The sequence below is a fragment of the Ochotona curzoniae genome, unplaced genomic scaffold (genome assembly GCF_017591425.1).
Source record: "Ochotona curzoniae isolate NIBS_2020 unplaced genomic scaffold, NIBS_Ocur_1.0 scaffold_3208, whole genome shotgun sequence".
Taxonomy (NCBI): domain Eukaryota; kingdom Metazoa; phylum Chordata; class Mammalia; order Lagomorpha; family Ochotonidae; genus Ochotona; species Ochotona curzoniae.
This window is the reverse complement of record NW_024467106.1, coordinates 10,886,479-10,904,523: the sequence shown is the minus strand read 5'-3', so window position 1 is coordinate 10,904,523 and position 18,045 is coordinate 10,886,479. Positions and strand designations below refer to the sequence as shown.

Sequence of the window (18,045 nt, the reverse complement as noted above, 5' to 3'; positions counted from 1 at the left end):
AGTAGAAATCTTCTTTGTATGGCATATGTATGTGTGTATAAATATATATAATATGTATAATATATGTTATTATATATAATATATATGTACATATATAATTTTTTTTGCCTAAGTGGAAAACATTCTTTTTTTTCAAAAATATTTATTTATTTTTATTGCAAGGTCAAATGTACAGAGAGGAGGAGAAACAGAGACGAAGATATTCTGTCCGATGATTCACTCCCCAACTGACCCCAACAGCTGGTGCTGCGCCAATCCGAAGCCAGGAGCCAGGAACTTTCTCCAGGTCTCCCACACAGGTGCAGGGTTCCAAGGCTTTGAGCTGTACTCGACTGCTTTCCCAGGCCACAAGCAGTTAGCTGGATGGAAAGCGGGGCCGCCAGGATTAGAACCGGTGCCCATTTGGGATCCCAGTGCGTTCCAGGCGAGGATTTTAACTGCTAGGCCACCGCACTGGGCCCGGAAAACATTGTTTAAGTAAAGTTAAAGTGCATATCCAATAAATGATGGAACATAATTTTTCAGGCTGCTATAGTGGCATAGCAAGCTAATCCTCTATCTGTGGTGCTGGCATCCCATACAGGTGCCAGTTTGAGACCCAGCTGCTCCACTATGAATCCAGTTCCTTGCTTGTGACTTGAGAAAGCAGCAGAGAAAGGCTTGAATCCTTGGGCCTTGGCACCCACATGGGAGACCCAGAAGGAGACTGCTGGCTTCTAGCTTTGGATAAGATCAGCTCCAGCCCTTGGGTCCATTTGGGGAGTGAGCCAGAGGATGGAAGATCTCTCTCTCTCTTTTGTTCTTTTTGTAAATCTGCCTTTCAAATAAAAATAAATAAATTTTCAGAAAAAAGACTTTCCATGAAATAGATAACAAATGATTCCTGGTATACACATACATACACACATATGGACTTGTAACAACTCTGAACACATAAAAAGTAAAACAAATACAATAGGTACAAATTATATACATTTATTAATAATTTTAAATAACACTCTTGTATAAATTCTTTCATATATTCAAATCATACACAAATTTAGAAATGCATCATGAAGCCTCCTAGTACAGCCTATGTATGAGACGTGTTTTTAACATTTGTGTTAGAATTTTAGTGACATAAATACACGTTTAATGTTTCAGAAACATTCCCTAATTGCTTGGGCAGGAATTTAACTGATTGCAGAGTGCCTGTGCCTAGCATTGCAACTTGACTGTAAATCACAGCACTTCTGGATTAATTTAGCTCGGAACCTCTGGGCTAACCTAGGGCCGCCACTGCAGTTACTACCTAGCATAAGAAACACAAAAGCAAGCTTCCCAGATGCCTTTGAAAAAGCCGCATTATCCGCTAACACGCTGGGGCTGCATAGCCATCAGCGCGCTGGTTCTCACCCAGTGTCTGCAGAGGCCTCTTTCTGGCTGCTTTCTGCCTGCCGTCCTGGTCACTGGCTCAGGGTAGGGAGAATGCCCTCACACCCAACTCGTTTTAGCTCCCAAAGTCCTTACTAGCGAGAAGACAACAACAGACTATGAGCATTCTCTGGAGGCCTTTCTTTCTCTAACAGGTTACTCTGTTCCTTCTCTGTTTTCAGGTCCATAAGTATTGCTTTCAGGGTTCTTTTCCAGGAAACATTGTGGCCGAGAGCAGCCATGTAATTGGAGGCTTCTACAAATCCTGCCCCCTGCCCGCCTCCAAAAAAAAAAAAAAAAAGAAATCTCACTCCTCCAATCCCATAACTGCTCCGCTTTCCTCTTTTAAAGCCCAAGCAGCCCTGGGGCAGGGGGACATCAAGCATACAAGGTCATTTCTAGGTAAGAGAGTCCTGAGAGGAGAGACAGAAAGGACGAGGCCACTCCTGACACCACCTAAAGCACTGAAGGGTCAGAAACGCACATGGGCTGGCCAGATGGACTACATGACAAGAGTACTAGTTCATAGCAGTTTCTGTCATTTCTCAAGAAGATTCACAAAATAAACACTTTCAAATCCTTAGACAAAAAACGGTTTCCAGGATGAGGCTTTGCAAGGACTGCTGGGGCCCACGGCAGCACACCGCAGTTCCCAGGCTCATGCCTTTAGAGACGAAGGCTGCCCGTGCGTTCCACAGAGCTGTCATGTCTGATATCAGTGGCAGATCACTTCAAGACGGATTTACATTTCACAGCAAAAGGCTGCGCCACACTAAAGCATCCATCAAACAAAGTTTAGGACCTTCACTTTACTTCTCCGGGGTAATAAAATAAGGACATGACCTAGGAGACGTTAACAGGTACTTTAAGGGTAAATGTTCATTGCAATTTCATTTTTGCAATAATGTTTGAAGATTTGTTGCCAGAACTCTTCACAGAGTCAATACTACTTAGCTTCGGTTCTGGATTCCACCAAACATTTTCTTGATTGAGCTAGCTCCTTTCAGCTAATGTTTGCCTCTCACCATCCTCAATGCTGTTTTCTGGCAGGGGCTGAAGTGCATGTCAGGGAGGAAGGTGGATCTACCACTTGGCGCAGTCTATGCAGGCACAAGCAGCTTAGGGGAGTAGGTCAGTTTAATACAGCATAAATGGGCAGGTTTCGAACTTGTACTCTGTACAGTAGTTCTGTGGTTCTTTCCACAAAGTCTTACCAATAGCTAAAAGGCCTGGAACGTGGTATTTAATTTTAATAATCTACAAACATCCACAAAAGGGACTTTCCTCCCAACTGTCTTAGGTCCCCAGCCAGGCAATTTATGTGTTATTGTACATATGAATCTAAGTCAGGAGTCTCGATCTCAAGCCTACTAATGCCACGCATTGTGTTTAGTCTCGAACAAGACATTTAGCACCTCTGTGCCTCAGCCTTCTTGTCTGTAAAATGGGGGTGATAATTCCTTGCTTGGGGGCCATGGTGAGGAACAAAGGATACACATGGGAAAGTCCTTTGCAAACTACAAACAGTGACAGAAATATTGAATGAGTCTAATGTCATGGAATCTCTAATTTTATGAATGATGGCAGGACATGCTTGGGTCACTGTAGAGCCCTCGCCTGCACCTTTCCAGGGCACCACCTCCAAATCCTGAGAGCATTGTAGGAGTTTCCCAAAGCCTAGGTTTTTCTCTAAGGAAGTTAGGCAAAAGGGTCACCTTGGATTTTCTAAGTCTAAGCTAACAAGGAGTCTACTGTTTCCTAATCATTTCACAGCTTGTTGTTCCTCTTAATAAATGTCTGCATTGGACTTTGGGCCCCCTTGGCTGGCTCGCCTAATCCACAACCTGTCAGCCTCACAGGAGCTGAGGACAGCGAAGACCAACCACACACACTCAACTGTGGATGAGAAGCTGCACAAACATCACGGTGAGGGAGTGACAAGCTACATTCAAAGAAGAGGAAGCTTTTTAGTTTTGATGAGGGATAAAATATTTCACAAGAATGAAAGCTAGGGACCCCAAGTGGTGGGATGGCTTTTCTTTTGGAACTGAAATATTTCAATCCTTTGGAAGACTGTCTTTTACATTCAGGGGTTTAAAAAGAAAAAACACCTTTTAATGAGCATATGGTGGCTTATCAATTGTATAAAATCTATGGAGTGGCTAGGGTTAACTTAGGTGGGCATTTTTGAGAATGCAGCTTGTGTCCCAGCTTACAGATTTTGACTTCAGAATCTATTGCTTGAATCCAACAGCAAGTCAAAGAGCATATAACTCTACTTTTAGACTGAGAAAAGATTAGAAACATTTAACTCTTAGAAGTTCCAACAATGTCCAAAGAGGGACTAAGCATGAGTGATATTTCCAGAGTCCCAGCTCTAGCAACATTGCTGTCTCTTTTACAGTAATTTAACCACTCCCTGTTTTCTTTTTACAATGCCATTAAATGCTGTACAAATAAATTCTAGATGATAAAATATGACATGATTTTTTTTTACAAATAGATACAAATACAATGTTGACCAGATATCCTACATTAACTATATACATCTTACTCTAGAAGCAGGAATACTCCTTATTTGTAGACAATTTGCCATTCACACGGACACCCTGAGGAGGACCACTAGCTTCCTGCTCCCCGTTGCTGCCTATGCTCTCTGCCTTTAGCTTATCCTGTGCTTCAATCTCCCCACCAGAGCATGAACCCTGGGAGAAAAAAATCAAGCCCTTCTAAAAATCTTCTTGGGACTATTCTGCCCCATTCCAGAACAATCAAGATTGTTTATAGTAATACAGCTGAAACTCCAGCTTTTCCTCAATGAAGTGTTGTTGTACAGCAAAATAAACTTAATCCCTGATCCTCCTTTTTGTTTCCTTAAAAAAAGAAAAAAAAAAGAGCAAGTTTTGGGAAGGGAGATGAAGTCTTGCAGCACTCCTTTCCCTCTCCACATTCATCATCCTGGTACTTTTGGTTTGGTGAACATTTCTCCAAGAATTTACTTGAGGGTCAAAGCGGACTGGGGGCTGCACAGTTTGATTCAGCCTTTCCATATTCCCACGTGATTTAGTACAAAAATATACTTTGCTTCGAATCCTTCATGATGATGAATGCTTCAGATTTCATGGGTAAACCAAGAGCAATAGGTAGGCCAAGTGCATTAGGATTTGTATCTGAGCAGCTCAGATCTGCCTTTGCCTTCTCAGTGAATTCTACCCAGGCTTGGTCTGGTCAGAGGCTGACGCAGTCTCAGCAAGCACTGTGGTTTACAATCCAGGAGGAGAGTTCCAGTTTGTCAGGCTTTGTAGTTATGGATGGGTGTCGTCAGGGTCAGTTGCCCATTGGGAGCTACCTCATTGCCATCATCTTCCAATAGTCCCGACACATCTGCATTGGGAATGCTGTCATGGTAGCTGCTGAAACTGATATTGTCTTCTTTCAGCTCGATGGTCCAAAAGGGGGCATTGAGTTTCCGATTTTGGTACTCCCGGTACATGTACACAGCCCCCACAAATGCCATCAGCAGCACCACCACGATGATGATGACTGTCAAAATGATGATGTTAAACTGAGTCCATGATACATCAGCTAAAGCTGAAGTGCTGTTTTCAGAAGAGTTTACTGAAAAGATAGTCTGCAGGGTTGTGGGGGTGAAGGTACTGTTTAGAACAGGGGTGGGCACTGATGTGGTCAAAGAGGCATTGGAAACCAAAATGGTAGAAGCTTCAGGTGTTGGAACAATAACTGCTGAAAACAAAAACAGAGAATGAAATGTATCTAGTTTTGAGAAACAATAAAAGAAACACACATGGAATGGATGCTGACGTGAGGTGTTGACATGATGCTCTGCTTTAAAGTATGCAAGTCAAAAATAATTTCTAAAGAAATAGAGTGATGAACAGTTCTAGGAAGTTAACTTCTTACATCTATGGATGTCCTTCAATATGTATAATATCTATATTAAAATCTTTGGGAGAATTAAGCTTTCCACCTCTTACTCACAGATACAGTAATATCCATTCTTAACAAGCAGTTAATGTGTCTGTGTTGAGTCTAAAACACATAGTTAGGATGATAAATTTCAATCATTTAAACTAAAAAAAAAATGTATCTGATGGCATTTGATAATGGTAAATTTTTTCTCAGAGGTGGTGCAGGAAAAACTGTCTCTAATCAGATCTGAACAACACAATCTAAATGTCCGAAGTTGATGTCAGACAAGAGAGAAAACAGCTTTTCTTTCACTCCATGAGTAGGAATTCTCCCTTTTTGACGATTACAGCTACTTTGTAATTTAAGTCTCACGTTTTGTAATTCCATGACAGCATAGCCCAGTGGAAGAGTCAAAAGCTTTGGAATCAAGCAGAGCTATGTTGCTGTAGATAAGCCAGTCTTCTTACACCCGCAGGTTTCCTCCTCCAGAGAATGAGAACAAAGTCTACCTTGCAGAGTTCTTGGGAAAGATGACATGCTATAAGGCATGATCAGACTGAACGTTCGCAGTGCTCGGCACACAGTGCTCTATAAAATCACTAGGATCAGCATTATAATCCATTACCACAAACAGCCATATCAATTTATCCTAATAACTGACCAGACAGAGCATCAGAGACCCGTCACGTGAGTACGGACACTGAATGTGTCTCACGTGGGAAAGAACTGAGTGACAGAGCTCGCTTGGACTCGTTTAGTCTCAAGCATGCAGCTTATGGAAGTCAAGCAAATGGCAGAAATGTTGCACTTGCCACAGACCAACTGCTTGGCTTGGTCCTGAGCATCTGTTAGAATGGGAAGAACAATCTGCAGAACAGAGTCTGAAATCTCTCTGTGACCTAAGAAACGTTGGACACCCCTAACTATTCCAGAATTTAAAATAATTACTTTTTTTTTTCTAATCCTTACTGAACGTCCCCATAGGAAACGTTTTGCCATATGCATAATCTTTTCTTTAAAAATGTTTCTTTTAAAACATAAAAAAGAACATTGTTATGATTTCCTCCAACATACATGGGGAAACTTAGGTTCCAAGTGAGAAAGTTGTTACAATGAACTCCAGTTTCTAAGACGGAACTTCTAACCAGATTATAGGTCCTTGCTTGAAAAGGATCTTTGAATCTTTGATGATCACTGGAAGTAATGAGAATAAAGGAAGCCAAAAGATAAAAGAAATGACAGGACTTTCAAACCATTAACACAAAAATAAAAATAGATGAAGGGAAAATGGGAGGAGAATTTGTCTCACTGTCGCCAGGGACTTGGTCTTGGTCCTCACGCGTCTGGAGTGGCTTTGGGGAGTCGGGAGAGCAGCAGGAATGGAAGGAGATCTTTTCAGACACGTACCTGTCAGAACCTATTCCAGAAACTCTTCTGGCGGGAGTGGCAGGTGTTAGGATGCTAAAGGCAGCTGTCCTGAAATGTTCACTGTTAGTTTAGGTATTAAATGTACAACCTTAGGAGAGGGTTTACCTTTCTTGATGCAGTTTCCCTCGAGGTCTTGAACATAACCTTCCAGGCAGTTCTCACACCGAAATCCAGTGGTATTATGGAGGCAGTTGATGCACTCACCACTCTCGGGCTTGCAAATCTTTGGAGTTTTAATTGGGTCCACGTGGCCATGGCACTCGCATTTCACACAGATGCTGTCAGAATTGTAATAGCCATTTTCACATTGATTGCAGTTTGGGCCTGTGTAACCATCTTTACACTGGCTACATTTAGGTTCTGATTCACCTGATTCTAAAAAAAAAGAGAGAACGCCAAAAATCACTTCATAATGCAAAACAATCGCTAATCCTGAAGATGTATAAAACATCCTTATTATCTCCTCTACATGTTTTTTTTCAAGATTTACTTATTTTTATTAGAAATGCAGATTTAGAAAGAGGCAGCAATACAGAGAGGAAGATTTTCCACGCACTGGTTCACTCCCTAACTGGCTGCAATGGCCAGAGCTGAGCCAATCTGAAGCCAGGAGCCTGGAGTTTCTTCTGGGTCTCCCACATGTGTTCAGGGTCCCAAAACTTTGGGCCATCCTCAACTGTTTCCTAGGCCACAAGTAGGAAGCTGGATGGGAAGTGGAGCAGTTGGGACGTGAACTGGCACCCATAGGGGATCCTGGTGTGTGCAGGGTAATAATTTAGCTCATGAGTCATTGCATGGGCCCTCTCCTCTCAATCTTAGAGGCACATGGAGGGGCAGGTATGTATGGTACCCAGTAAAATTACCACTTGTGATGCTGGCATCTCTTGTGGGCTTCAGTTCATGTCTTGATTGCTCCACTTCTATTTCAGCTTCCTGCTGAAGGCCTGGGAAAAGCAGTGCAAGATGTCCCAAGAATTTGGACCCTTGCTATTCATGTGGGAGACCTGGCCTAAGCTCCTGGCTCTAGGTCTTCAGCCCAACTCCAGTGATCACAATGGCCATCTCAGGAGTGAACCTGCAGATGGACCATCTCTCTCCATCTCTCTCTCCTTCTTTCTCTAACTCTGATTTTAAAAAAATTTTTTTTCAAAAGAAACACATACACAATAACCAAACTCATCATCTATATTTTATTTACTAACTTTCTAGAAAACTGTAAAACTCATGAAGCCATTCAGAGAATTTGTTCAGACAGATAGCAACAGCAATATGCTTACACCAAGAGTCCAAATCATTGTGGTAAACTGGCATTCTCATGCTTTTATTTTTAATTTCCTTCCTTCATTGGAACAACGAAATCACCAGCATTTCAAAACTACTGAAACCACTTAACCAGTACCCTCAGAACACACTCCACACTGGAAACGTCGGGATGACATCAAGTGGCCGTCCCTCAGCCCTGGGTACTGATGAGGGTGGTTTGCTAGGAGCGGCTCTCTCCCCTTCATTGCCTTCCTCCTCCAGATCTGTATTGAAAGCAATTCTTTCATTCACTTTCCCCCCTTACTTTGACCCTCCCCACTCTAATCAGTGGTCACATGGGCACACCTCCTTCCCAACTATGTAAACATCTCAATAAAATAAACTTATAATAAGAAAAATAAATTTCCTTCCCTTTTGGATGTGACAGAGTAAGCAGAATATATGGTTTTGATAAAAATTCCTTCCATTTCTCTCCACCTTAAATGGTGATCCTTTCCAGACTTCAATTCTTGGTTTCTTCTCCTTCTCACCCTGAGCATTCTCCATGAATGAGCTTAGCCACTGAACTGCTGACAATTCCAAAATGTGTATCTCTCGTCTGTATCCCTGTTCCACACTTCAAAGTGTATGCTAACTTCCGGTATGCCCGGATGCACACACATCTCAGATAAGACCCGCACAACACTGCCCTCAACCTTCGCCCCCCCGCCAGTGTCCCGTCTTCCCCTCAACTCTCCTTTGTCACGGAGAGTAGTACCAGCATCCGCCCACTTATGTCAGGCAAGAGACAGCTTCCCTCTCAGTGCCCCTTCTCTCCATCTGCCTTCTGACCAGCTCTCAAGTCCTCTCTGCTACAGCTCAGTAAGATCTTCTCATCACTGGAGGTCTCTCCAATCCCACTGCAGCAATTATACCTTTTCTTTTAATTTTAAAAAGATTTATTTATTTTTACTTGAAAGAGATTTGCAGAGAGAGAAGAAGGGAAAGATCAAGAATTGAAGCATCTTTCTACTCAGCATGTATTGTTATTAGCATTCATAATTCTAATTGGGCTACAAGTGGAGATGCAATGGTTAAAAATGCCTTGTAGAACCTACAGTCTCTGGAAAAGCCAGACAAGAACAAAAGATTCAAGCACAGTGCTTTTGTTAGGTATCATAATTCTCTAGAGAAAACTTCTAAATTTTAAACATCACATGAAAGTGAAGTTAACAATCATTTGTAAAGCAATTTCATATGCCCTGAGTTCGAAAGAAAAGATATTTTAGATGTCCCAAGGACTAACACAATTTCTTGTTTATAATTCCTGTAAAGCTATAAAGTCTTTTTTTTTTTAAGATTTATTTATTTTTATTACAAAGTCAGAAATACAGAGAGGAGAGACAGAGAGGAAGAGCTTCCGTCTGATGATTCACTACCCAAGTGAGTGCATCGGCCGGTGCTGTGCCAATCCAAAGCTGGGAACCAGGAACCTCTTCCAGGTCTCCCATGTGGGTACAGGGTCCCAAAGCTTTGGGCCATCCTCAACTGCTTTTCCAGGCCACAAGCAGGGAGCTGGATGGGAAGTGGAGCTGCCGGGATGAGAACCTGCACCCATATGGGATTATGCCACGTTCAAGGTGAGGACTTTATCTGCTAGGCCACCGTGCCAGGCCCCAAGTCTTTTTTTTTTTTTAAATATTTGTTTTTGTTTTTATTGTGAAAGTCAGAAAAGAAAAAGACAAAGAGAATCTTCCATCCATTGATTCAATCCCCAAGTGGCCACAATGGCCAGAGCTCAGCTGACCCGAAGCCAGGAGCCCTGAGCCTCCTTCTGGCCTGTTTTTAAGATGGTTCCTCATGATCCCTGCCCTCCTGGCACTCCCTCTTGTGCAGGTATGAGGCTACAAAATACATGGCAATTTCAATCTCTCTTTTATATCACTTGTTTTCAGGGTAACAGGTATAGGATTGCTTTTATTTTTTTAAAGTTAGGGTGACAAAATGTTCTAAAAGTAACTGTGACAATGGTTGGCAACATTATGTGAGTGTGTTTGTGTGTGCCTGTGTTTACTAAAAAAAAAAAATTGAACCACACATTTTAAATAAATATATGGAATGGTAATTATTTCTCAATAAAGCTGTTATCTAAAGGGTAAGGAGAAAAAGAGGGTGGGAAGGAAGAATGCAAAGCAAACCACCCCAGGTAAGCAGAAGTGACAGGAAGTAGTGAGTGCTTATTATCTTAAGCCGCTAACTTTAAGGTAGAGGTTGAGGATCCTAATTAAAGAACTCAAAATTCTCCAAAATACAAAATATCCTGAGCACTGAAATGGTGTCCTACGTGGAAAATTCTACATTTGATCTCATGAACAGATGAGACTGTAGTCAAAACACAAGTATACTGAAAACATGGTATAAAAATAGTTTCAGGGTATGTATATACAAAATGGATTCTGTCAATGAAATCCATAAATTAATTGTGTTTAGACTTGGGTTCTATTGCTGAAATATTTTACATGAACGCAAATATTCCAAAATTTAAGAAACTTACGGATCTCAAGCATATCAGATAAGCAATACTTAACCTGTAATTGGTTACACAGCGATAGATAATTCGTAGGTGAGCTACATTAGTAAGACAAATCTATATTTGTAGGGCCAGTGCTGTGGCAGGAAAGATGAAGCTGCAGGCTGTAATGCTGGCATCCAGCACTGGCATAGGCTCATGTTTAGTATGGGCAGGGGTTCATGTCCAGCTGCTCCACTTCCAAACCAGCTCCCTACTAATGGTCTGGGAGAAGCAACACAAGATGGTCCAAGTATTTGGACCCCTGCTATCTGGATGAAGAACCTTGGAAGGATAATTAGTGAATGGTACCTTGACCCAAGTTAGCAAACATTGAGCTTTTGTGAATTACACAAAATTATACTGTGATTTCATGTATATGATATATATGGGTTACACTGTGAATTCCTTTTTTCATAACTTCCTTCCACTTACAGCATCCATAACTTCATTTATCAATGAAATTTATACCTATTGATCACTGATTCACTGATACCCCGACCCCCTGCACCTCGAAAACGAAGAATCAGAGAAAGGTCTTACTTATAGTGCAGCTTCCTGTGGATGTTACTTCTGAGCAAGGGCAGCGAAGACAGCCTGCACTGGCATCAGGACTCTGATAAAATCCTTCTTCGCATTCTTCACAGTGATCCCCTCGACTATTTTCCTGGCAGTTAGAACATACACCTGAAAGAAACACATTTTTTTAAAGATTTATTTATTTTTATTGAAAAGTCAGATTGACAAAGAGAAGGAGAGAAAGAGAAAGATATTCCATCTGCTGGCTCATTCACCAAGTGACCACAAAGGCTGGAGCTAAGCCTACCTGAAGCCAAGAGCTAGGAGCCTCTTCCGGGTCTCCCACATGAGTGAAGGGTCCCAAGGCTTTGGGCCGTCCTCAACTGCTTTCCCAGGCCACACTCAAGGAGTTGGATGGGAAGTGGAACAGCCAGGATACGAACCAGCACCCATATGGGATCCCAGCACATGCAAGGTGAAGACATTGCCACCAGACTATCGTGCTGGGCCCCAAGCACATTATTTTTAAGTTACAGATTTATTCCTAAAGCACAGCAACTTTCAGAAATCAAGCTAGCAACAAAAAGGTTATAAGAGTTGCAGGAAAAGAGAAGTTATGGGAACTGCAAAGAGTTCAGTTAATGCTCCATCTTATTTCTACACTGAGTTCTGCATTTGCTATTGCACTGTAGATTCTTCAGGGAAAGGCTGGGTACAAGATTATAGCTGTAATAAGCCCCCACCTGGATGACTGACCACATACCCAAAGCAGGCCAATTACATGGAAAAAAATCAATAAAATCAATAAAAACATCCATTACCTAAGGATAGATAAATTGTGGTATTTTCATAGTGAAAATCAATCTGCACAAACATACATAAATCTTAAAAACATTAGTTAAAAAAGCAAAGTACAGAATTTTAGAAACTTTTTTACAAAAATCTTTTTTTTTTCTTTTTAAAAATTTATTTATTTTATTGGAAAGGCAGATGTACAGAGAGGAAAGACACAGAGAGAGGAAGATCCTCTGATGATTCACTCCCCAAATGGCCACAAAGGCTGGAGCTAAGCCTACCTGAAGCCAGGAGCTAGGAGTTTCTTTTGGGTCTCCCACACAAGTGAAGGGTCCCAAGGCTTTGGGTCGTCCATGACTGCTTTCCCAGGCCACAAGCAGGGAGCTGGATGGGAAGTGGAGCTGCCAGCATTAGAACCGGCACCCATATGGGATCCTGGCGTGTTTCAAGGCGAGGTACTTAAACATTATGCTACCGTACCAGGCCCTCAAAAACCTTAAAGCTGGAGATGACACTATGGTCTAAGTGGTTAAGCCTCCCCTTGTGATGACAGAATCCCATATGTATGCTGGTTTGAGTCCTGGCTGCTCTGCTTCCACCCCAGCCCTATAATAGCAGGCCTGGGGAAAGCAGCAGATGGCCTAAGTGCTTGGGCCTTGCCACTCGCGTCTGAGAGACCCAGATCACATTTCAGGTGGCCATCTGAGGAGCACAACCAGTGGATACAAGATCTCACTCTCTCTCTGCAACTAATTTAATTAATGAACAAATCTTAAGAAAATTTTAAATTCAACTCTTTAATACTAGGCAAGCAAATATCTAATACAGCAACCAGATGGATGCATACATATATGAGGGTACTTCAAAAAAGTCCAAGAAAAACTATAACTTAAACATAAATTCATATCTTTTTTTCATATTATATTTGTCATATAAGACAACCTTCATGCAAAATACAAAATCAACCAAGCATCAACATATAATAACGTAAAAGAACTGTATAATAGAGACTATCATATTGAGATGTGAAGATACAATGCAGTGTGCATCTCTACTTCCAAATCAAAGATGGACTCCCAATGAAACTGTCAAATATATCCGGACCACTGGTTACTAGAATTCTGTCACTGTCTATATACACAATGACAGGACACGCTTACATAGCAGAATACTGGACCCATGACTGTCTTTGCAGGACTATACTATTGAATTAATATAGGGGAAATCAGTGGAGGGAGGAAAATTGGGGACAAGGAGGGTGAATCTCTGAGCCTATGAAATTGTACCGTAACATTTTCTAAAATGTAAACAAACAACCAAACAGTTTAGAATGATTAAATTCATCTTGGTAGAAAAAATTTATATCCATACACAGGAGAGATCTTCACAGCCTTTATGAAGATGCACGGTATGAGAAAACTAAGCAAGCATCTTTGATTTTTTTTTTTAACCCAAATTATCTCCTTCCACATTCCATGAACTTTCTGAAGCACCTTTGTGCAGTAAACACAGAAAATGGGCTGAGAGAATATGGGGGGATTGTATGTTCTGCTCGCTTCTCTAGAGGAGAAAGATGGGACCAGGGAAGAATACAAAGAGGACTCCAATTTTATTTGAAGTTTTCTATTTTGAAAATTTAACTCTAGGAGGTGGTTAAGACACTGCTTGGGATACCCACATCCCATTTTACGAGGCCTGGTTTCCAGGCCTGGCTCCACTGCCCAGGAATGATGGCTCAAGTGCTTGGCAGCCTGTGTGGGAGACATGAATTGAGTTCTGAATTCCTGGCTTCTGCCTTCCCAGTCCTAGTTGTTGTAGGCATCTGGGAAGTGAACCAGTGGGCAGAAGATTCTCTGTTTCTCTCTGTTTTATCTCTTTGGCTTTCAAATAGAATGAAAATAAACAAACAAATTTTATATGGTAACTATGCTTTCATTTGTTATTTTGAGACATGGGTACCTGGATGTTTGTTATACTGTTCTTCATGGGTTTTCATATTTCATAGCCAAAATAAAAAACAATTCAATAACAGAGAAAATGCGAAGGAAAGAGGCAAGCAAAGTTATGTGCTTAGCAACACTGCTCTGTGAGAGCTGTCAGAAAGGAGCTCACAGACACTGAAGACAGGGAAGGCCAAGGGTCAGCACAACTCACATCCTCCCCCTGGGGTCCCGGCTTCCACAGGATGCTCAGAACTACGGCTACAGCAGTCAGTGAACAGACCAACACAGAAATCCAACAGACGAGAAAAGTGCAGAAGTTAAATACAGTTCAGTGACACTTCACAAAGAGGCTTATTTGATTTCTTTTCCTGACTAGTGAAATGTTCGCAAAAACAGGGAGAAGAAATGAGGTTGTGAAATGAAATGCCTGACAACTAGAGCAAGAGTTGAAAAAAGATAAAAATATTTTTAACATACATGTTTAATCGCAATTCAAAATGACCAAGCAGATCCCTAACCTGTCCCCCAACTACCAAGCTTCAGGATTCACTGGGAAAGACAGCTTCAAAGGTTTATTATATGAACAGTTAATTTTCAATTAAACCAAACTCACTTGTTAATATCACCTTAGATAATAACTTTTAAAGACCTGCTGTTCTATTTAATATTTCTCACATAGCAAAGAAAGTACTACTCACTCACACAGCAATAAGCACTTCAGTTACTGGTTTCTTTCAAGATCTCTCCTGCTTCGATTCCTCTTTAGCTACAGAGCTTTCTGACAATAAAGATAACTGAAAACTGACAATTCAGATAGCTGAAACTGTGAATTTCAGCTCTAAAAACCAAACATTTTAAAATATCAGTGTTCTAAAAATTGGGGGAAAAAGTAAATATCCACAGTACAAACAAAATCTACCTGCTATCCTCCATTGAAAATGTTCAGTGGGCAGAATTTCTAGAAGAAAAAAATCTGACAAAGCACTAAACTTTGATTAAAAAAAAAAAAGAAAGAAAGAAAATTTGAAAAGCACCTCAAAGCAACTAACAATTCAGTGACAGAATTTAGCTGCTTACAGAAAGACGATGTTCAATAATAAGTTCTTTGTGTTTGACGTGACAAGAAAAGGTCATGTTCAGAGGAAAAAACATGGAAAGAATTTTTGCAACTTAGGAGCGATCTTGTAAACAGTGATGGATGCTAAACTTCAAAAAGGAACCTAAAATTTGAATTTAGAAGAGGAGCATTAGAAAGTCTTCCTCAACACATACCTTGGCTGATGACTCCTTTACCATAAAGGTTAAAACCAATAAAAAGCAAATCAATGACTTAAGAAAAAAACAAAACAAAACAGGTCATGCTGCTATGCTTAGTTTAAGAATGCCAATATATACACGCTACTTTTAACACTTGGCTTCTACAATACTATGAGGGCACAACCTTTCTTATTTGGGAGTTTTTACTAATCTAGGTAAGAGCTGGAACCTTTTGTGGCTATCAAAATACATTTCACAAACCACATATATTCAAACATTTTAAGGTTTTTTTTTTAACATTTATTTATTTTTATTGGAAAGGGAGATTTACAGAGAGAAGGAGAGACACAGAGAGACAGGGCTTCTATCTGCTGGTTCACTCCCCAAATGGCTGTAAAGACAAGAACTGAGCCAGTCCAAAGCCAGGAGCCAGCAGTTTCTACTGGTCTCCCACCTGGGCACAGGGTCCCAAGGCTTTGGACCATCCTCCACTGTTTTCCTGGACCACAAACAATGAGTTGGAAGAGAAGTGCAGTAGCCAGGACATGAACCAGTGCCCATATGAGATCCTATTCTTGTTGGCTGAGAATAAGTGGATTCAGCCATTGTGCCAGGCCAAAGGGATTTTTTTTTTACTAGAAGAATTTCTTATTTCAATTTTTAAACTATTTATCCTGCAATGAGAGTTCAATGAGAAAAACCGACCCTGCATAGTATATATGCTATTTCAGAAGTAGAAATGGTGGTATAGGGTTAAAGTTGCCACTTGCAATGCTAGCATCCCATATAGATGTTGGTTTGTGTCTTGGCTGTTCCATTTCTAATCCTGCTCACTACTAAAGGCCTGGGAAAAGCATCTCAAGATGGCCCAAGTGTGTGGGCCCCTCCATTCATGTGGGAGACACAGATGAAGTTCCTGATTCCTGGCCATTTCATTTAGGAAATGAACCAGTAAATGGAAGATCTCTTTCTGTCTCTCCTCCCTTGGCATTCAAATAGATAAACAAATTTTGACATAAAGAAGTAAAAGTGAATGCAAATAAGACAATAAAATTTATCCTTAAATATTCATCACTTTCTATATTGCTTTAAAGATAGCTTGTACTTGCATCAGTTCCAAAAAAGGAAAATTAATGAATAAATGAATTAATCAAAGGTAGGATGGGGCCCGGCGCGGTGGCGCAAGTGGTTAAGGTCCTCGCCTTGCACGCCCGGGATCCCATATGGTCGCCGGTTCTAATCCCGGCAGCCCTGCTTCCCTTCCAGCTCCCTGTCTGTGGCCCGGGAAAGCAGTCAAGGACGGCCCAAAGCTTTGGGACCCTTTACCCACGTGGGAGACCCAGAAGAGGCTCCTGGCTTCGGATCAGCATAGTATTGGCTGTTGCGCTCACTTGGGGAGTGAATCATCGGACGGAAGATCTTCCTCTCTGTCTCTCCTCTCTGTATATCCGCCTTTCTAATAAAAAATAATTAAAAGAAATCTTTAAAAAAAAAAAAGGTAGGATGGTGGTTTTTCTATGACTGTGAACCCAAATGCCAATGGGAGTAACAGGGGACAAGCACCCTCTGAGTAATCTCTCCCAACTATCAAATTTTCAAATTGCCTCCGGTATGTACATGTTACTTTTATTTTTATTATCTTGATTTTTTTAATCACAAAAATTAAAACATTATACAATGTATTGTGTATTGTAAAATATTTTAAGAACTCAACTAATAAGTATTACATGTAAAAACAATTATTTTTATAATAATATAAAGATCAGAACCTTTAAAATCTAACTTCAGTAGGAGCCAAAATATGAATTTGTTTTTCTAATAGCTTACAACTTTCCTCTGAAAGGAATAAAGCATAAGAAAAAAATGGTATGGGATTTCATGTCAGATTTGAGTACCAGTTCCCACTGACCCTCTTACCAGCTATGTGACCTTCAACAAATAGTTTATTCGAGTTTCAGCTTTCCTAATCTGTTGAATGGGATAATAATTCTGTGGCTACTGATATAACGTGACTATTTCAAGGGGTAAAGTACTATGCCATGAAATATGGTGTTTTCTCCTTTTTGATTTATAAATTAAGGAAACTGAACTAGATGAGATGTTCCCTTGCAATCTAAATTTTGAGAAACTTCCCTTTTCAATAAGTGCTCTGTAAAAGTTAGCTGAAATGCTGTGTTGTTCATTATGCTGGTAACTGTGTGAAATACAACACGGCCTTAAAGTTCACATTCTCTTTGCTGAAAAAAAGGGGAATTCATCCAGAGGGAAAAAATGGAGAAAAGAAAAACGAGGAAGAAGGGCGATGACTTCACATTCTTGGCCTGAGCATCTCAAAAATCTGGCAGGGGTAACCAAGAAAATAACTGGTCCAAGAAAGGACCAAACAAATTTAAGACAAAACTTTGGAAAGATAAATTAGCGCCTATAAAAAAACTTTTGCTTCTTTCCTTATTTATTTGGCCATTTCATACTTTATACAAGAACATGTCAGGAGCATACCAGTGTACTCTGTCTTCAGAACAGACGTCTGACCTCTGTCTCTAGAAGGCAAACTTTAATCTGTCAAACTGGAAGAAGGTCATGTGGAGTCTGAATAAGGGAGAGTTAGAGAGGCAGGTGTCACAGCACAGCGGTTCATGAGGTCACAGTCAGGGATCTCCGTTTTACTCTGAGGGCGGATTATGCGGAGTCTGGACTGTGAGGACACAAGGAGGCAAAAGGGAGTGACAGTGGCTGGAATAAGGATGACGCCACGAGGGCCATAGAGAGCAGAAGGAGCCAGCGTGTGTTCCAAAGACTCCAAAATGACTAGAAGGCTTTGTGACAGCAGCCGGGTAAATGAGGCCAGTTAGCAAAAGGCAGAACACCAGGGCAGAGCAAGCTTAGCTTACACAGTAAAAATACATTATTCTGGATGTGTTAGCTTTAGAATGCCAGTTAAAGCACTTG

At 40.9% G+C, this 18,045-nt stretch overlaps 1 protein-coding gene across 1 annotated transcript in view; it reads right to left on the bottom strand.

The window, feature by feature from the left end:
* Nucleotides 1–959: 959 nt before the first annotated feature.
* Nucleotides 960–18,045, bottom strand: part of MEGF9 (multiple EGF like domains 9) — a 92,123-nt gene continuing 75,037 nt past the window's right edge. The window contains exons 4-6 of the mRNA XM_040963882.1: nucleotides 11,126–11,269; nucleotides 6,877–7,146; nucleotides 960–5,157 (exon numbers count right to left, since the gene is read on the bottom strand). Of these exons, the coding sequence (XP_040819816.1) occupies nucleotides 4,706–5,157; nucleotides 6,877–7,146; nucleotides 11,126–11,269 (866 nt within the window). The 3' untranslated portion in view covers nucleotides 960–4,705. The remainder of the gene's footprint in view (nucleotides 5,158–6,876; nucleotides 7,147–11,125; nucleotides 11,270–18,045) is intronic.